Raw genomic sequence first — 18,238 nt, 5'->3', positions numbered from 1 at the left:
CAGAAGGGCCCAATTTCCTCACAAGCTGCAGCATTCGCGAGACTGAGAGACTGATGGCACAGCTGATGACTACCTCATAGTTTCGTCCCCATTCGTACGAACATCGGACACTGAAAGCGCTTTCAAGTTGAAGTGTTCGAAGTTGACCGTTTAGAGGCTCATTTACCTTACCACAATATCATTCGTAAGTGACCTGAAATGAAATGCGAATGTGGTTGATGTCACAAGATCACGCTTGAGCAGAGCATAAGGGATGCAGACATTCAGTATTTTATGGCCTATTCGTCCCGACATAAACCACTTTATACCAGTAAAGCGCCTTTTGGGGCGACTAACGGAGCGGGCGAGAGGGTGAGCCTTGCACGTGCGAAATTTCGAGGGGATACCTCCAACTGACTTGTGCACGGCACCCTACTAACCGGTCTCTAGCGATGTGCCAAATTTGAGCACAATCGACCCAGCCGTTCTCGAGATCTGGGAGCGGCACCCTGCACGTGCGCACGTGCAAAATAGGTCCCAACTGACTTGTGCACGGCACCCTACTAGCTGGTCCCTAACTGTGTACCAAATTTGAGCGCAATCGGTCGAGCCGTTCTCGAGATCTGGAAACTACCCCTGCACGTGCGCACGTGCAGCAGCACCCACCTCTGGCACATGGATATGCATTGCCTAGTGGGTGCCTACCTACATGCCAACTTTCAGCGCAATCGGCCCAGTAGTTACCGAGATATTGCAACAATTACAAAACTGTTGCCTCTTCGTTTTGCACGTGGCACGTGCATTAAGGGGTCATCCACATGCATCGGGAATAGCCCAATACTTGGTAGAAGGAATGAAGCTACCATACAAAAATTACCGCGTGTAAATCGGTAAAGTGGTTGCTGAGATATAAGCCTCGCAAAAGCGTCCGCACGGCCGGCCGGCCAGCCGGCCGCTCATGCTCAGAAATTTCCGTTCTGAGGATAGACTACGCTCGCTTCGCTCGCTCCGTAATTACGGAGCGAGCGAAGCGAGCGTAGTCTTTCCTTAGATTAACGGAAATTTCTGAGTATGAGCGGCCGGCCGTGCGGACGCTTTTGCGAGGCTTATATCTCAGCAACCACTTGACCGATTTACACGCGGTAATTTTTGTAGGGTAGCTTCATTCCTTCTACCAAGTATTGGACTATTCCCGATGCATGTGGGTGACCCCTTATGCACGTGCCACGTGCAAAACGAAGAGGTGTCAGTTTTGTAATTGTTGCAATATCTCGGTAACTACTTGGCCGATTGCGCTGAAAGTTGGCATGTAGGTAGGCACCCACTAGGCACTGCATATCCCCATGTGCCAGAGTTGGGGTGCTGCTGCACGTGCGCACGTGCAGGGGTCGTTTCCAGATCTCGAGAACGGCTGGACCGATGGCGCTCAAATTTGGTACACGGTTAGGGACCAGTTAATAGGGTGCCGTGCACAAGTCAGTTGGAACCCAATTTGCACGTGCGCACGTGCAGGGTGCCGCTTCCATATCTCGAGAACGGCTGGGCCGATTGTGCTCAAATTTGGCACATCGCTAGAGACCGGTTAGTAGGGTGCCGTGCACAAGTCAGTTGGAGGTACCCCCTCGAAATTTCGCACGTGCAAGGCTCACCCTCTCGCTTGCTCCGTTAGTCGCCCCAAAAGGCGTTATACTGGTCATAGACCACTACATAGACCACTATACAGGGTGATTTTTTTTACTTGTTAAAAAGTAATGGGGTCTAGTGGCATTAAAATACAAATATATATTGCAAAATTATATACCAGGATGACAAGCATGCTGGGACATTTTGATTTCATGCAGACACGATGTGAAGGAACGTCCATCGTGTATTTTACTTGTGCTTGAAGTTGCCCCCTCTCTCACCAACACGAATCAGCCCGCCTGAGCACGTGTTGAACAGCACCATGGACTCACATACTCATTAGGCGGACTGAAAAGGCTCCTATCACCCATTTTCAGCTCTGCCAGATATTTCCAATGTTTTCTTGTTATATCTGCCATAGCTGGGTCCAAAAACTAGAAGGCTATTAAGCGGACAGGTCGAGGATTTCGATACTGGGGGCCCTCGTGGTGTCTGATTCGTTGTTTTTCTTTCTCCCTGAAGACTGATTGTTCAGAGGCTGCACATACGCCAAATGAACCGTTTGAAGGTTATTTATGACTAAAAGCTTTATCGTGCATTATTTAACGTCTTTCTGGGGTGTCTCCTCGATGATCGCATGCTTCGAACTGCCTCAATGCTTCAAAATCATCGTTTTGTGCCGTTCCTTCTGAACGGCGGTGGACCATGCGTGCCCGATTGGTGGGACATTTTCAGGCTCCATTGGGGCCGAGGCCTTCGGTTAAAAGGGACAAATTATGACACCATACAAAATGTCCCAGATTTATCTATCACGTGCATTGCTTTTTTGCACGCGATTTTTCGATTTAGGGACCACCATTGACATTTACTTTTTAATAGTTAAAAAAAATCACCCTGTAGATATGTAGTGGTCTATGGTCCCGAGCAATGGCGAAAAAGCTGCCAAGGGCAATTTGCAACAACCACCAACCCTCCTCCTGTCTATCGGCTGGAAAGAGATCTCGGGATTATGTTCGTTTTTTTACGTGAAGCTTTTGCGGCTTGAGAACAATTAACGACGCGTGATGGTGCTGCGAATCAAAGGGCGATTTGCTCTAAGTTTTCTAAACTTCAAATAAATTAATCGAAATAATGTTTTCAAATGTTCTTGAGTTGTAAGGTCCATGTCAATTTACTAATTAACGTCAGGTGCGGCGCAAGATATCGCATTCGCGGTGAAAATCAGACCTGTAAGATGTACGTATCGTACGAATCTAGATGTATTCAAGCGAAGACAGCGACCAGCATGACCCCAAAGCCAAGCGTTTCGAACACAGTGTGCCTATAACAGAGGGACGTGAAAGAAATATACGAAAGATATTAGTATCACAAAGCAGATTACTTCACTGCAATCTGACCATTCGCTGATCAAATAACACCACGAGACACGAGGTTTCATGTAATTCTTGCCTTTCATTTCATCTCATCATGCTTCTTTTCACACCTTCACAACTGCTTTGCCCGTGTTTTGGCCTTTCAGCATACCAATAAATGCCTGAGGCATCTTCTCGAAGCCTGTCGTAACCGTCTCCTGAACCTTGATCTTCCCCTCGCGTACCCAGGCGACCATGTCTTTGAAGGCCTCTTCACGCCGGTGCCACCACCGATCGTTGACGAAACCCTCGACTCGCAACTGCTTAAAGACGATGTCCATCTCAGGCGCGGGCACCTGCGCCCCCTGGCCCGTCTTGTCGTTGTAGCTGGAGATGGCGCCGCACACGGAGGAACGCCCGAATAGGTTCATTTGCTGCCGAATCCGGTGGCTGAGCATGCCGCCCACGTTGTCGAAGTAACAGTCGATCCCCTTGGGTGCAGCCTCTTTCAGAGCAGCGTCGATATCGGCGCACGTCTTGTAGTTGATGGCCACGTCGAATCCGAGCTGGCGGATCCAGGCACACTTGTCGTCCGTACCCGCGAAGCCGATCACGCGGCAGCCCTTGATCTTGGCGATCTGTCCGACCAGGCTGCCGACGGCGCCGGCCGCGCCCGTCACCACCACCGTCTCGCCCTCCTTGGGCTGGCACAGCTCCAGGAAGCCGAAGTAGGCGGTGACTCCCGGCATGCCGATGACGCCTAGAGCGTAGGAGCGCGGCAGGCCTCCAAGATCAGGCAGCGGCTCGAGGCCGGTGAACGATCGCCCATCCTCCGGCTGATCTTCAGCCACGCTCAGCGTCCGCCAGCCCAAGTTACCGGCCACAACGTAGGAGCCGGCCGGGTACTTGTCGTTCTTGCTCTCCAGCACCTTGGCCACCTGAGCGCCGATCATGGTGGACGGCGGATTCAAACGCTTCGAGAAGGGCCGCAAGTACGGGTCGACGCTCAGATACTCGGCCTGACAGAGGAACTGGCCCGGCTTCAGACCGCCCAGCTCCTCAGACTCCAGACGGAAGTCGTTTGACTTCGGGAAGCCTTCGAAGTGATGCAGCAGGGTGAATTTGTCCGCCTTCATGATGACCTGACTGGGAAGAAACAAGCGTGATAACAATTGGCCGAGGAGCATAGGCGTGGAAACAGGGGAGGGGGGGGGCATGCCCCCACTTCTTAGCCATTTTCAAAGTAAAATCTTTATTTTTGATTTAAATACAAAACTAAGAGCAGGAAATGGTTCAGCAAGGCGAGAGACGATATCCTGCTGCGAGAATTTATTCATAGGGGTATTGGGGCTCCCAAAAAGTGACATTGAAGTTTCACTGCCCCCCCCCCCCCTACTTTTCGTGAGGTTCCTTTGCCCATGCAGAGGGGAACCTTCCACTTTATTTGAACGAAGTGAATTATTTGAAGAAAAAAAAATATTTGAATTATTTCCACTTTATTTGAATTATATGATATTGATTTTGTTGAACCCAGACAATACCATATCATCTGAAGGCATATTGTGGTGGCAAACAATGTTAATAAACTTCTTTCAATCGTTGTTACGGTCTAATACATGAACCCGCGCATGGCTAGGGCATTTTCCATAACGCGAGTGACTGAGGGGGTTCTACAGAGCCCCCCCCCCCATCCTATCTCCAAACTACTGGGCCGATCGTCAAAATTCAAATGGCGTCTGATAGCTCTGGAAAAACTGTTGAAAGAAACCTCATTTCATTGACCTTGAGGTCACCGATGACGTTTAAGGGCAGGTCAAATTAAAAATTATCAGCATTTTGGCTTGTTCACAATTTAGCCTCTGGGCGCTGGCTAACAAGTCTGATCCGGTTTCTGCACTCCTTGATATATGCCGTAGATACCCTGACGGTACTGAGCTTGTATAGTCGACTACAGAATGATGTTCCACTTTTCACAGGCAATTATGTGCCTGGAGTGGTAGGCTGTGCCGCATCATACGGGCTGAGTTCACAAATTATAGCTTTGTCCCAATGCTGACAATCGACTCGCTTAATTGCGCGATAAACGGCACAACTTTGCGCTCCGGTCAACTGATAGCTTCTGAGGAGTGGAACATCATTCTGTAGTCGACTATACTTCATTTTTTTAGGTCAAGACCAGGTCATCCTACACTGAAAAAAATAATGACACCTAAAAGGGGTGTTTTTTTAAGCGTACCAAAAACGCGCAGTTTTCTTGAGTCAGATTACACCCGGAATCAGACACTTTCTAGGGTATTATGACACTGGTTGAGGATGTATTTTTATACCATATGGCGTCAAATGATTCCCGGAATCATACACCTTAGGGATAAAAATACATCCCAAACCAGAGTCACAATACTCTGATTCCGGGTGTAATCGGACTCCTGGAAACTGCGCGTTTTTGGTACGCTTCAAAAAACACCCCTTTTAGGTGTCACTCCAGGGAGTAATCGGATTACGGGGGTGTATTTTAATCCCATAAGGTGTATGATTCCAGGAATCATTTGACGACATGTGGTATAAAATACACTCCCCACCAGAGTCAGAATACCTCGGGGGTGTCTGATTCCGGGTGTAATCGGACTCCTGGAAACTGCGCGTTTTGGGTACGCTTCAAAAAACACCCCTCGTAGGTGTCAATTCAACGGTGTTAAATGACCCTTGAGATGGTTTTTCTACACCGGTTGAGGATGTTTCATGTTATAACATGAAACATTGATTTAGCCGATGTAGGGGACGCTATAGCGTCATACATAGGCTAAATCAATAATATCGGTATATAGTTACGAAAATTTTATATCATGTATCGGTCACGTGGCGCATGTTTTATGGTCCATTTCACTCTTAGATTTCGAAAACATTATCGTCTGACCAGTCTGAGTTATTTGAGGTCATTTTCAGCTGCATTAAGCTGAGGTCAGGTCATTTTCAGGTCAAAAAGCTTTAATCTTGAATGATTTTTTTTCAAGAAAAAAAGCTTTTCAGATGCAGTGTGAGCTCAGAAACACGATAGTGCCATTTATTGTACTGTTCGATGTCACAAACGTACTGAAAAATGGATTTGAAAAATCTAAAAATTGTGAAATTTTTACTATAATGCGGATAACTCAGCCATTTTTGAAGATTTTGGGCTACAACTTCTAGAGTAGTTCATCGGTAGGTGTATTACCACATTGTTCCGATTTTCTCGAAAAGTCAATAAAAAAAAAATCTTTTTTGTTATTGTGTGTGTATATTTTCTTAAATTTTCAAAACTTTGAAAATCCGAGATAGCAGTTTGATAGCCACGTGTATTCTCAGTCCACTCATACAGATGCAAGGATATCCTATCTAGCTTAAAGGTAGTGTGCCACCTTCCAATGATTTCCCATTTTATTTTTCCTAGGAAAAGAAGCTTCTGTTTTTACTTAATATCGCAAAAAAATCAAAAATGGGCCTGGAATAGTGCCTTTTTTGCCTAAAAGTTTATCGGTTTTTCGATATGTATAACAACTGTAGTGGGCTGACCTGCAAACAGGAGTCGGCAACAATCGCGAATGCGGCGCACATGTGACAATAAGCAAAGGTCAATATAGAGTTACGACGTACGGGAATGAGTTATCAGCTGTCTAATCGTAGACAACACAATGTCGAACTTAAACTGTAAGCCTATATTGGTATTGTTTCTTTAATTTGGCTGTCGAACATTAATTTATGGTTTGAAATATGATTTTATGTAAAATAATTGATATGAAACAGCCGTCTCTTAAGTTATGACCCCATTTCACCACACGCAAGTGGCAGAAATGACAATGATCAGCTGACGCATTTTTCTTGGCCGAAGTCAGAGCGCGCGGCCCGACGCACCACCACCGCACCACAAAGTAAGTATGAGTATAGCGTATTTGGAAATCCCGACCTCGACGAGCATCTGAAGCCACCTAACAGGCGTGTTCGAAACCGCAGGAGATGATGATGAACGGGTTTATCGAAACTTGATTGGATGAGCCTATCGGTAATAGCGATTTAGTGTGTGCATTTATTGTTCTTAGTCATGGTGTGAAATGTGGTTGGGGTACGACCGACAACCCGTCGGGGCGAACTTCGCACTGGGGTACTCAAAATTTGAAGAATTTAAGACGTTTCCATGAGTTTTGAAGGTATGGATAAGTTCTAAAAATCCGGTTCTCCTTATCCGGGTCATTAACTCCATATGGTCCAGGAAAGCTGGCACACTACCTTTAACAACTTAGGTTTTGAGAGCGATTACCGTAGTTAAATGTTTTGCATCAAAATCGGCTGACATGACGTCACTCTGACGTCATTTCCGGCCGACCTATGGTAGCTAGAAAATTGTTATTTGAACTCAACGTGTCAAATTGATGCCTCTCAAATCGTGCTGTCAAATCGTGTGGATGCGTCAAGTGGTGTAGAAGATATTGCAGAAAAACAGAGGGTGGCTCTGTACATAGAGCGGCCCCCCCCCCTGCCATGCGCAGGTTAAACTAAAGCATTTTTATCTGCTTAAATGGTCATTACTTATCTGCTTAATATTTTTGATCACAAAATTGTTTGCATGCCATATTGCGCCTAGAAATGAAAGAATAAAGGAAGCTTGTCAAACATTTCTCACCTCAATGTCAGATCAACGTAAGACGCCAATAATTCTGCCGATCCCGGCGTTCTGTGTTGCAGAGCTTTGACACACAAAAGCAGGTACCGTAATTACGGCAGAGCTCTTACTGACCCCGCCGGCCACCAGCCACTCTGGTAGCATTTATACCGGCCACAAGACGCCCGGTCATGCTGATCAGTCGGTTTGGTGTTGTCCACTCGAGAGCGTAGTGCAGACTGCAGACTCAGCGGTTTGGCTACCCAAGCCCAGTGGCGGTGGAAACCTTCAATTAAGGGGGGGGGAGCACTGCCGACTTTTGGTCCCATTCTTTCTATGCAATGCCCATAGGGCTAATGTTAAAATGCCAAAATCAAAGGGGGGCACGGTGCCCCGGTGCCCCTCCCCCCTCGTTCCACCGCCTATGCCCAAGCCGTCAGAGCGGATTATCAGATCATGGTTATCATGGAGCGCTGCACCACAGGATTGTTTGAAGGAGGTGGGGAGGGGCGACAGTGTTGAGCTGGCCAGAGCCTAAGGTAAGATTGTAACACGATTTATTGCAAGGTGGATGATGAAATGGCCAAGAGGCTTGCTAAATTCAGTAGCTACCTACTCACGATGAGTTTGTCAGGTGTAGGTATGACGTGGTTTGGTGACTAAGTGGGAGATGTGTTTGCTCTGAGAAGAAAGGAGTAGAGAGATAGAGAGAGAGAGAGAGAGAGATAGAGAGAGAGAGAAGAGAGAGAAAGGGAGAGAGAGAAAGAGAGAGAAAGAGAGAAAGAGAGAAAGAGGGGAAGAGAGAAAGAGGGGAAGAGAGAAAGAGGGAAAGAGGGAAAGAGGGAAAGAGAGAGTGAGAGAGAGTAAGAGAGAGAGAGTGAGAGAGAGTGAGAGAGAGTGAGAGAAGTGAGAGAGAGTGAGAGAGAGAGTGAGAGAGAGTGAGAGAGAGAGAGAGAGAGTGAGAGAGAGTGAGAGAGAGAGAGAGAGAAAGAGAGAGAGAGGCTTAGTCTTGGCGATAGAGAGAGGCGATAGAGAGAGGCGATAGAGAGAGGCGATAGAGAGAGGCGATAGAGAGAGGCGATAGAGAGAGGCGATAGAGAGAGAGAGCGCCGATAGAGAGAAAGAGCGCGAGAGAGCGAGATAGAGAGAGAGCGATAGAGAGAGAGAGAGTGAGAGCGAGAGAGAGAGAGCGATAGAGAGAGAGCGATAGAGAGAGAGCGATAGAGAGAGAGCACGATAGAGAGAGAGAGAGAGAGAGAGAGAGAGAGAGAGAGAGAGAGAGAGAGAGAGAGAGAGAGAGAGAGAGCGGTAGAGAGAGAGAGCGGTAGAGAGAGAGAGAGCGGTAGAGAGAGAGAGAGAGCGGTAGAAAGAGCGGTAGAGAGAGCGGTAGAGAGAGCGGTAGAGAGAGCGGTAGAGAGAGAGAGAGAGAGAGAGAGAGAGAGAGAGAGAGAGCGAGAGAGAGAGAGAGAGGGAGAGGGAGAGAGAGAGAGACAGTGAGCGTCTGTTGATCGTCATGAGACGCAGCAAATGGCACCAAAGGTCAATATGAAAGATCAGCCGGTAACCTAATGTCAATTACCCAAGGGTCGGATCTTATCATCTATTTCTCTAAAAATGATTGGCATTGCCATTGGTTGATACCTTCTCGCTTGTCATGGCATGCACTGTTCTCAGCTGCATGATGTGTGTAGAAAACTCCTTATGTCCACATTGCCGTTGTATTGCCAGCTGCCTCCGTCGCGCGCCGGCCCAGACTGGCCGGGGGTCGTACGTGACCCACCTTTTATTCAACAGGTTACGAAACGTCTAGAACACGCCCAAAACGAGTGCGAACTTGCACAGCAGCGACGAGGTGACGGAAGGCGCCAGCTTGGCGGCCTACGTGCCTTAAATGACATATCTTAAATTTACAATTGCGCTGCGCGTGCCGCCGGCCGTTTCCTCCCGGCCCCGCCCCACACAATGCCATATAACTCATCCCGAGCCTGGACGGGGCGGCGGCGGCGCCGCAGTGGCACGACTGCGGCCACAAGATTCTAATACACTCCCCCCTGATCTACAAATCATCGTACTGGGTCAGAACGGCAGGGCGTCTCTCCCGCATGCCGCGGCGTAGAACTTCAGCGTACGTCACAGGGGGCACATTTTCCCCGTGGCTTTCGTGCGCACACTCTCGCAAGATAATTGGGCCAGAGTCGTCATTGTCATTGTTCGGCGGCTCAGTCTGGCCACTCTCCGGACTGGGAACGAAAGCCAGTCTCAGATCTCTCACGTGACGGGGGACATTGTCTACTTCCACACACTGCGCCGACACTTGTCGGGTGACTGTTCCTATGGAACTTGGCACATCACACCGGCGACTAGGGTCTCTGATCCATACCTTATCGCCTACACTGAACATAGCACACTCACTCTCTTCGCACTTTTCCTCACTCTCCACGTCCGGCACTCTCAGTTTGTAGTTGAACAGTACGTTGGCAGGACTAGAGTTCAGGTCATCACTGCGCGGCATCACATTATAGCGGTAGACTGCTTCCGCCACTGAGCAGCCTTTGCGCGCTACGATTGTTTTGACCGACCTATGGTTTCTCTCAGAGACACCATTGCCGAACGGCGCATGGGCAGCTCGGTACCGGACGCTGACACCCCACCGGCTGACGAACTCGTGGAATGCGGCACTGCGGAATGAGGTGAAGTTGTCCGTCAGCAGCTCCCTCGGAGCGCCGCGCTCCAGGAATACCGACTCCAGAGCCGTGATGATGCTGTCGGTGTCCTGTCGCTTTATCCGCCGCCAGATCGCGTACCGAGACGGACCGCAGTCAATCAGAGTCAGGTACAGCTGATCGTTTAAGTGACAGACGTCCATGCTGACCCTGTCCCAGCATTTGGTCACGCTCAGCGAACCATGTGTCCACCGCTGGGGCGCTGGATCGATGGACTGGCACTTTTCGCACTGGCTAACGACACTGCGCACCTGGTGCCTGCTCACAGCCGGGTCGTGCTCCCTACACAGGCGCAGCGTTCTCCCGATGCCTGGGTGTCCGCTTGTTTCATGGATCCTGACCACATCCGGCGCCGAGAAGGCAGCGCCGCAGACCTCAGGATCGCTTTGTTGGTTCAGCCACTTCTTCGGCACTCTCGTCAGTGCGTCAGCCCTGTTGTCCACTGACGGAACGCACTTCACGGTCAGCTGGAGGCCGTACTCATCTCTCAGACTCTTCACGGTCTCCAGGCGCCTTCTAATCAGCATTTCACTCGCCGCCTTCGTCTTTATCCGAGCTCTGCCGGAGAGCGCATCTGTTAGCCAGTGATAGACCGTTTTCGAGTCCGTCACGACAGTCACTTTCTTCAGGTTCCATGCCAGGGACAGATTGATGCCACGCACAACAGAGTCCAGTTCTGCAAGGTTCACGTGTGTCTCGGGATTTTTCCGAAGCCAGCAGGCGTCCTCAACGATGCTGCCTTCCATCTCCAGCACGGCTCCTATGGCGAGGGAGCTGGCATCCACCCACACGACTCCTTCATCGCCGGTGACATCCCAGCGACCTCGTGCGGGATCGGCCGTTTTCACGCGCTGCAGCGTTTCCATGACCATTTTCTGGAGTTCTGGGTCGGTGATCTCGTCATCCCAGCCGTCTGTCGCTGCAGTGGCGCGTCTTTTCAGGTAGGATGCGGAGACACGCAGCCAGCCACACACCGGAACCTGACTTGTCAGACGTCCGCACAGCGAGAAGACCTCTCTCCTCGTCAGCTTTGGCGGCGGCTGTAGATCCTGGTTGTCCCGCTTCCAGAACAGTCCTTGCCGCTCCCCCCAGACTCGAATGCCCAGGACACGAGCACCTTCTGACACCTTCTCCGGGGATTTGCAGGTCAGACCGAGCGCCTCCAGATGACCCTTCACCTCCAATGCAGTAGCGATGTTTTCATTTACGAGTATGTCGTCCACGTAAGGTGATGTAGCGGTGTGCACCCTCGGGTCACGTTTCAGGGCCATTTCCAGCACCTTTCTCATCACCATCGGTGCGAGACTGAGCCCAAAGCCAAGTCTGCTCAGACACCACCGTCTGCCCTGGAACACTACAGTCTGATACGGCCACAGCGATGCGTGCACGTGGATCTGCAGGTAGGCGTCTCGCAGATCTAGGAGAGACACGTTTCGTCCACACCGACGCCACTCACGGATTTTTTCACTGCAAACATCCGCGTCAGCTGTATGCGGGTCCAGGTGCGTATTTAACTCCCTGAAATCCATGACGGGACGCACTTTGTCCTTCTTCGGTTGGATGACCGCCATGAGCGGGATCGTGCCTTTGACCCTCCCGTGCACGCTCTCATCATAAGGGACGAGCGAGCCATTGATTCGCCACCCACTTGGAGAGTTCTCGCTCGTATTCGTGTCGGGCTTCTGTTGGAATCGCGTACTCCTCTGCTGTATTGTGCAGCTGCTCGGGCTCCTTTCCTCTACACCATTTCCACTCCACCGACCACTTCTTTTCTGTCTCATCAAAGCTCACCACAAAGTCCTTCTCGTCGGCTCGATTAGCCGGTGCGGCCGCCGCCGCCGCACCCAACACCGGATCCCCCTTACTGCTGTCAGCTCGATTCACTGCTGCAGCAGCCGCCGCTGCACCTGACGCTGGGGCCGGCTCACTGCTCGCCTGATCATGACTCACCCGTGCAGTCGCTGCCAATGCACGCGACACCCCAGTCCTCTCACCATCACAGCTGACCCGGTCACCGGGTGAGGCCACTGACGCCGCTATATGAGACACCGCTGCCTCAACTCCGAATCTGACTCGGTCATCCGAACTCACTGTGGCGCCACCCAGTGCTCTGATACCATTCATCCCGAGGATGAACTCAAACCCCAGTGGCTTACGTGCTACGACGAGCACATCTACGGACACTGATTCACCGGACCGCAGCTGCACGCGTGCCACGCCTGACCCCTCACACCAATAACGCCCTCCACTCACTGTCATCACGCTCACCGGGCGTCGGTTCCACCTCCGACAAACTGACACGTGAGCTACACACTGGCTGCATCCTGTATCAACCAGCGCTTTGCAGCTCGCTCCGTCCACCGACAGCTGCGCGACTGGCAGCGCCCCGTTCACTGGTCGACAGGAGAGGAGGCTGGCGCTGATCTCTCCCCTCCCGCGTCGTTTTCCGGACACGCAGAGGCGATGTGCCCCTGCCGGTTGCAGTTGTAGCACCTCACGAGGCTCCGTCCACCACGGGGGCCTCCACGGCCCCGCTGTCCGCGGCCTGCCGTGCAGTCGCGGGCGATATGGTTCGGTTGCCCGCACGAGTAGCATTTCATTGTGGCCGGGAGTGCTCCAGTCCTTGTGCCAGCGGCGGCGGCCGCGGTGTTTGTTTCCTCGTCGGCTAGCACGGCCCGAGCGCGACCGATTAGCTGGCTAAACGGCATGTCCTCCATCCGTGATCCAGCCCGGAGCGCACGGCGTGCTGAATCTGGCAGTTTGGCCACGAAGGCACAGGCCAGGCTGTCGTCCGGCATACCTCCGAACAAGCCAGCCAGTCGGCGCAGCTCAGAGACGAACACGTCCACCGTCTCACCTGGACGCAGCCTTCTACGTTCAAATTGGTCGTAGGCTTCAAACCGATCCGAAGCAAACGCCGATGTCAGGGCCCTTTTGATGTCCTCGTACTTCTTCTTCTCATCTTCTCCGAGCTGTTGATATACCGCAAACGCACCACCAGTGAGTCTCAGCGGGACGACGACGTGCAGTCCCTTGATGCCGCGCAGCTGACACACAAGTTCGACCTTGTCCAGCCACTCGCACACGGGCTGCGACACACCGTCAAACTCCGGGATTAAGCGGAGATCAGCCGCAGCGTCCGAACCATCACAGGTCTCCTTCTCGTTCCCCATCACGGCAGTCTTCCAAGGCCGAAATAGCTTGTAGAAAACTCCTTATGTCCACATTGCCGTTGTATTGCCAGCTGCCTCCGTCGCGCGCCGGCCCAGACTGGCCGGGGGTCGTACGTGACCCACCTTTTATTCAACAGGTTACGAAACGTCTAGAACACGCCCAAAACGAGTGCGAACTTGCACAGCAGCGACGAGGTGACGGAAGGCGCCAGCTTGGCGGCCTACGTGCCTTAAATGACATATCTTAAATTTACAATTGCGCTGCGCGTGCCGCCGGCCGTTTCCTCCCGGCCCCGCCCCGCACAATGCCATATAACTCATCCCGAGCCTGGACGGGGCGGCGGCGGCGCCGCAGTGGCACGACTGCGGCCACAAGATTCTAATACAATGTGCCTTTGTGAAAAAGGTCAAAGGAGTGTTTAAATAAGACCAAGGCCAAGCCCAATTAAAGTAGGTATGTATAAATGCTGGCTTAGGAAGGAACTGCGGTATAAAATTTAATTCCGTATGTCGTTCCGAGCTCATTTGATTTTTTTTTCACTTGCTATGCTATATCCATTTTTTAACCCTCGCCGGCCGAGGGGAGGGGGCGGGTGCCGCCCCCCCCATAGGGTTTTTTCACAATAGCTCCAAACACGCTGGGGATAGAGAGCTGAAACTTAGCATACCTAACCTTTGATTCAAGCCAGATCTTGTGACACCAACCACATTTTTGGGTCAGGTCAGGTCACTGACCTATGACGTCATAAGTGAACCTCTGCATGGTCTTCAGATGTCGCAACTTCGCAACGCCCTCACTGCCAGAGGAGATGTCACAGGGAAATGAAACTTGCAGGATCTAGTATCCATTATGTGTCTCACAAGTTGTATATCTCGGATTTTTCCTAAAGGTCATATGAGGTCAGGTCATTTTCGTGACCTCACCATTATGTCAATGGGGAAAAATGAAAACTGCTATTCTGGCGCCGGGAACGATCTCCAGCTATCTCAAGCACACAGAATCGTGATTTGATGCACTCCATGCAAGGTTAGATGCGTCATTTTTGCAATGTTGACCTTGCGTGACGTCATTTATGACGTCATCAAGGTCATATTAGTTTTTCTAACTCTTGATCAAATTGAGCTAGCGAGTCGGGAAAGCCACCAATGGACTCAGGAAGACCTGCCGAATCGAATGATATGCAACATGACCTCTTTTGACCAACTTCGTGACCTGGGGGTGCTGACCTGACCTTGACCTGAGGTCAACACCCCAAGTTGACCTGACCCGGACAAAAGTATATCATTCGACGCGCCTGAGCAAGGCGAACACGATGCTGCCAAAATCGCGGCTCTGCGGCCGTTTTTGCGAAGTTATTCACCAAAAACTGAACCATACCTTGGGGCACTTGACCTGACCTCAGAGGTCACAGGTTGACCTAGGACCTTAAAATCGGGTACCAATCTCTGCGTCTCGTAACGGCGCACACGCTCGTTTTTTCCGTGACGCGCTAGCTCCACCAGGGGCGAAACGCGAGGGGGGGGGGGTCGTACCCGCCCCCCCCCCCCCCGGCCGGCGCGTATGTAGAAAACCAATAGGTCCGGCGAGGGTTAAGTCAGGACAAAGCTCTGGCGTTATAATGAGCGTTTTTAGGTAGCCATATCTCTCCGTCAGTATTAAGTCTAAAGTATTTTGTTTCAATCGTGTAATTTTCCGTGCATACTTAGGGTGTGGGGTGCTGCTATTTTGCTCTTTGTCATAAATCTGCAAAAATGAAAAGTTCGTTTAATCACTCCCAGCATCGCGCAACTGAGAAATACTTTGCTGTTTGGTTTCGTGAATTTAACCCGCGCGGGGCTGGGGTCTCCAGCCGAACGCGCGGGGCTGGGGGGGGGGGGAAATTTTACCCCCCCTGTTATCTCCCGAACTAATGGTCCGATTTGGAAAATTCAAACGCCAATCGAAAGATCTCATCACGAACAACTAAAAACATGTACTTAATTTTAAGTTTGAGGTCAAGGTCAAGGTCAGGTCAAGGGTACAAATTGCAAGTTCCTACAGTATCGGCCTTGCACCGTAGTTGCCGAAGAATGGAGTCATGGACTGAGACTGATCTCCCAAAACGTGTTCTTAGGCTACCAAGACAATATTCGTTGTATACAATATCATTCAGAGGTCAAGGTCAAGGTCAGGTCAGGTCAGGTCAGGTCACCAAAAACAAAATATAGAAAAGGGCATGTGCGACACATGTTTTATGGGTCATTTTACTCATAGAATTCAATAGGCACACTCAATAAGTGATATGGACCACCTCTGGATGAATTTCAGGTCGAGGTCAGGTCAAGGTCAGGTCAAGTGAGGTCAAATTTTGAAGTTGGTTGCTAAGGCCTAAAAAGGTGTCTATCTGATGCAGTTTTTCACGGCGAGTCGAATGGTGCTATTTTCGTTTCCTTACGAGGTCTAGAACTTCCAAAAAAGTCATTTTTCAAAATTTTTGTGTGTCGTGACGTCATACAATTTTGAATAACTCCCACATTTTTGAACCGATTCTTCTAAAACTTGGTATGTAGGTACACATAGACCACTTCTCTGACGTATATTCCGGTTTTTTCGATACATTCAAAATTTTGGATTTTACAGCTATTTTCCCAAAAAAGTCAGTTTTTTGGAAAAATTTGGGCCAAAATCCAAAATTTTCAAAAAACCGAGATAGCCATTTGATAGACAAAGTAGAATTACGTATATCCTTTTTTGTTACGTCTTGATTTCTTTAAAAATGAAGATGTTAGCGGCGTTTGAACTTTTGCCGTTTTTGAGGCGAAAATGGCGAACATGACGTCACTAAAACGTCAATTTCTCAAAAATTTTCCGACGGATTTCGCTCAAATTTTCAGGGAACGTGTCAAATTGATGTAAGAAAAGGTACTGAAAGTTTGGCGGCGCTGCGCGCCGCCGTTTTTGAGATATTGCAAAAATTCGCGAGGGGGGGTAAAATTTACCCCCCCAGCCCCGCGCGGGTTAATGCCACATCGTCAGCAAGGTACACAATGCATAACAGCAAAGATAACAATATGTTCTTATTATTCTTTAACCGGCTATTCAGTATTCATTTGACACATTGCGCACCGCATGAAAAACAACTTAAGGTATCATATTGTGTATTGTGAATGCACATTACACAGTGCGGAGCAATCTCTCTAAGGCTCAAGATGGTCAGCTGGACAAAGTTATATTCGCAAGGCCAGATAAACTTGTATATTCTTCATTAAGAGGAGAAAGGATGAGGTGAGACTTACTTGCCTTAACTTCTGTTTTGCTTCTGTAATGATGACTAAAAAAAATCAAAATGTTGTTAGGTGTGCACGCCTCTTGACAGCTCCAATATATCACAGAAGGCCAGGGTCCAGATTCGTGGTCATCACACAGTTCAAAAAGAATTAGTGATGACCTGTCCAGTGTCTAAAATGTATCCGACGCTAACATACAATGCTTTGGCAGGATAATACCTATCCAGAGCACTCTGGTAGTTGTAAGAAGTGACTTCAATAAAAACGGGTTTTCTGACGTCAAGCCCGTATCACCCGTGATGTTATTGTTATGTCCCCAACTTACGATTGCACTGATTTTCTTTCAGCTTACACACTCCGCCTGTTTCCTTGTCGGATGATGAAGTAATCTCTCCGCCAATCGAGCGAAGGTGCTTCAAAGACGCACGATTGGTCCATCGTACCTACTTTTAACCCTCGCCCCGCTGGGGGGGGCAATTTGCCCTTTGTGGTTTTTCCTGAATAGCAAGAAAACGTCGGCGCGCAGCGCCGCCAAATTTTCAGTACCTCTTTGGACATTAATGTGACATCTTCACACCAAATTTCAAGTCTTAGGTCACCTTAGGTCAGGAGTTATTGAGGTCAAACTGAGGTCATGTTCGAGCAAAAATGAGCAAAAGACTTGAAATCTTGAAACTCTCACAAAAGCTACAGTTACCAAGCAATTTCAAAGTTCTTTATATAGTCATGTAGACAAAAGACAGCGCTACAAAACTGTTACCTCGGAGTTTCAAAATTTTGGGATTTTGATCCCCAAAAGTTCAAAAAATTGATTTTTTTTTAAAGAAAAACTCAAAAAAATCCCAAAATTTTTCCGAATTTTGAAAAAACAGAATATGTGTGATATTATCTGCCATCATCTATATACATACCAAATTTTAGATCAATACCTCCTTTTTTGGCCAAGTTATAGCGAATATTTTTTCAAAATTGATGACGGCATGTTTTTAAACTCAATTTTTAGCAATTCTAGACCACCTAGCGCAAAACCAAAAGCACCATTGAACTCCCCGTGACGAGCTGCATCGAATCGATACCCATTTTATGCAAAATATCAACTTTAAAATTTGACCTAATTTGACCTGACATTGACCTGACCTTGACCTGACCTTCACCAAAACATAATCTAAACTGACCCCAAAGGCTGCCTGACCCACATAATCGTATTTGGCATATAAAATGGACCATAAAACATGCATCACATGATATTTTCATATTGTGACCCTCAGTAACCTGACCTCTGTGACCTGACCTGGTATCAGTGACTTCAAATAGCAAAGTATGTGTTTGACGAACATTTACCCATTGATTATTTTCAATGAAATGCATTTTACTCGATTTTACAACGCCTTTCTTGAAATGCCTGTAATCAGTGAAAATTCCACATTTGACCTGACCTGTGACGTCATCAGTTTGACCTAGGTCAACGAAATTGGGTCACAAGGTAGT

The 18,238-nt window shown here is 49.2% G+C and overlaps 3 protein-coding genes across 4 annotated transcripts in view; 1 reads left to right on the top strand and 2 right to left on the bottom strand.

The window, feature by feature from the left end:
* The window catches only part of LOC122383881 (ragulator complex protein LAMTOR3-like), an 83,025-nt gene that overhangs the window by 48,042 nt on the left and 16,745 nt on the right, over positions 1–18,238 (top strand). The gene's annotated exons all lie outside the window — the stretch shown is intronic.
* LOC122383878 (prostaglandin reductase 1-like) lies at positions 2,831–7,828 on the bottom strand. Of its 2 annotated transcripts, none has more exons than XM_043370689.1 (2): positions 7,609–7,828; positions 2,831–4,100 (listed from the first exon to the last, which is right to left on the bottom strand). In XM_043370689.1, exon 2 carries the CDS (start codon positions 4,088–4,090, stop codon positions 3,080–3,082), a length of 1,011 nt encoding a protein of 336 aa, XP_043226624.1. In that variant the 5' UTR covers positions 4,091–4,100; positions 7,609–7,828; the 3' UTR covers positions 2,831–3,079. The 2 variants fall into 2 exon arrangements, with proteins under 2 accessions (XP_043226624.1, XP_043226623.1); XM_043370688.1 differs by having other exon boundaries at positions 2,831–4,096.
* LOC122383880 lies at positions 9,552–11,930 on the bottom strand. The gene is made up of 2 exons (XM_043370691.1): positions 11,337–11,930; positions 9,552–10,030 (listed from the first exon to the last, which is right to left on the bottom strand). Exons 1-2 carry the CDS (start codon positions 11,879–11,881, stop codon positions 9,976–9,978), a joined length of 600 nt encoding a protein of 199 aa, XP_043226626.1. The 5' UTR covers positions 11,882–11,930; the 3' UTR covers positions 9,552–9,975.

Source organism: Amphibalanus amphitrite, unplaced genomic scaffold, assembly GCF_019059575.1.
Source record: "Amphibalanus amphitrite isolate SeventyFive unplaced genomic scaffold, NRLGWU_Aamphi_draft 000175F_arrow, whole genome shotgun sequence".
In the NCBI taxonomy this organism is placed as follows: domain Eukaryota; kingdom Metazoa; phylum Arthropoda; class Thecostraca; order Balanomorpha; family Balanidae; genus Amphibalanus; species Amphibalanus amphitrite.
The sequence above is the reverse complement of the archived record's forward strand: the minus strand, read 5'-3'. Positions and strand labels throughout refer to the sequence as shown.

What these genes read in the sequence shown, in the direction of transcription:
- LOC122383880 (XM_043370691.1), bottom strand. Translation starts at nt 11,881, where the DNA reads ATGGCGGTCATCCAACCGAAGAAGGACAAAGTGCGTCCCGTCATGGAT. An exon ending in CTACAGCCGCCGCCAAAGCT is followed by an intron (nt 10,031 to 11,336) that starts GACGAGGAGAGA and finishes CTGAGAGTGCCG; the next exon opens with GACGTGGAGAGTGAGGAAAA.
- LOC122383878 (XM_043370689.1), bottom strand. Translation starts at nt 4,090, where the DNA reads ATGAAGGCGGACAAATTCACCCTGCTGCATCACTTCGAAGGCTTCCCG.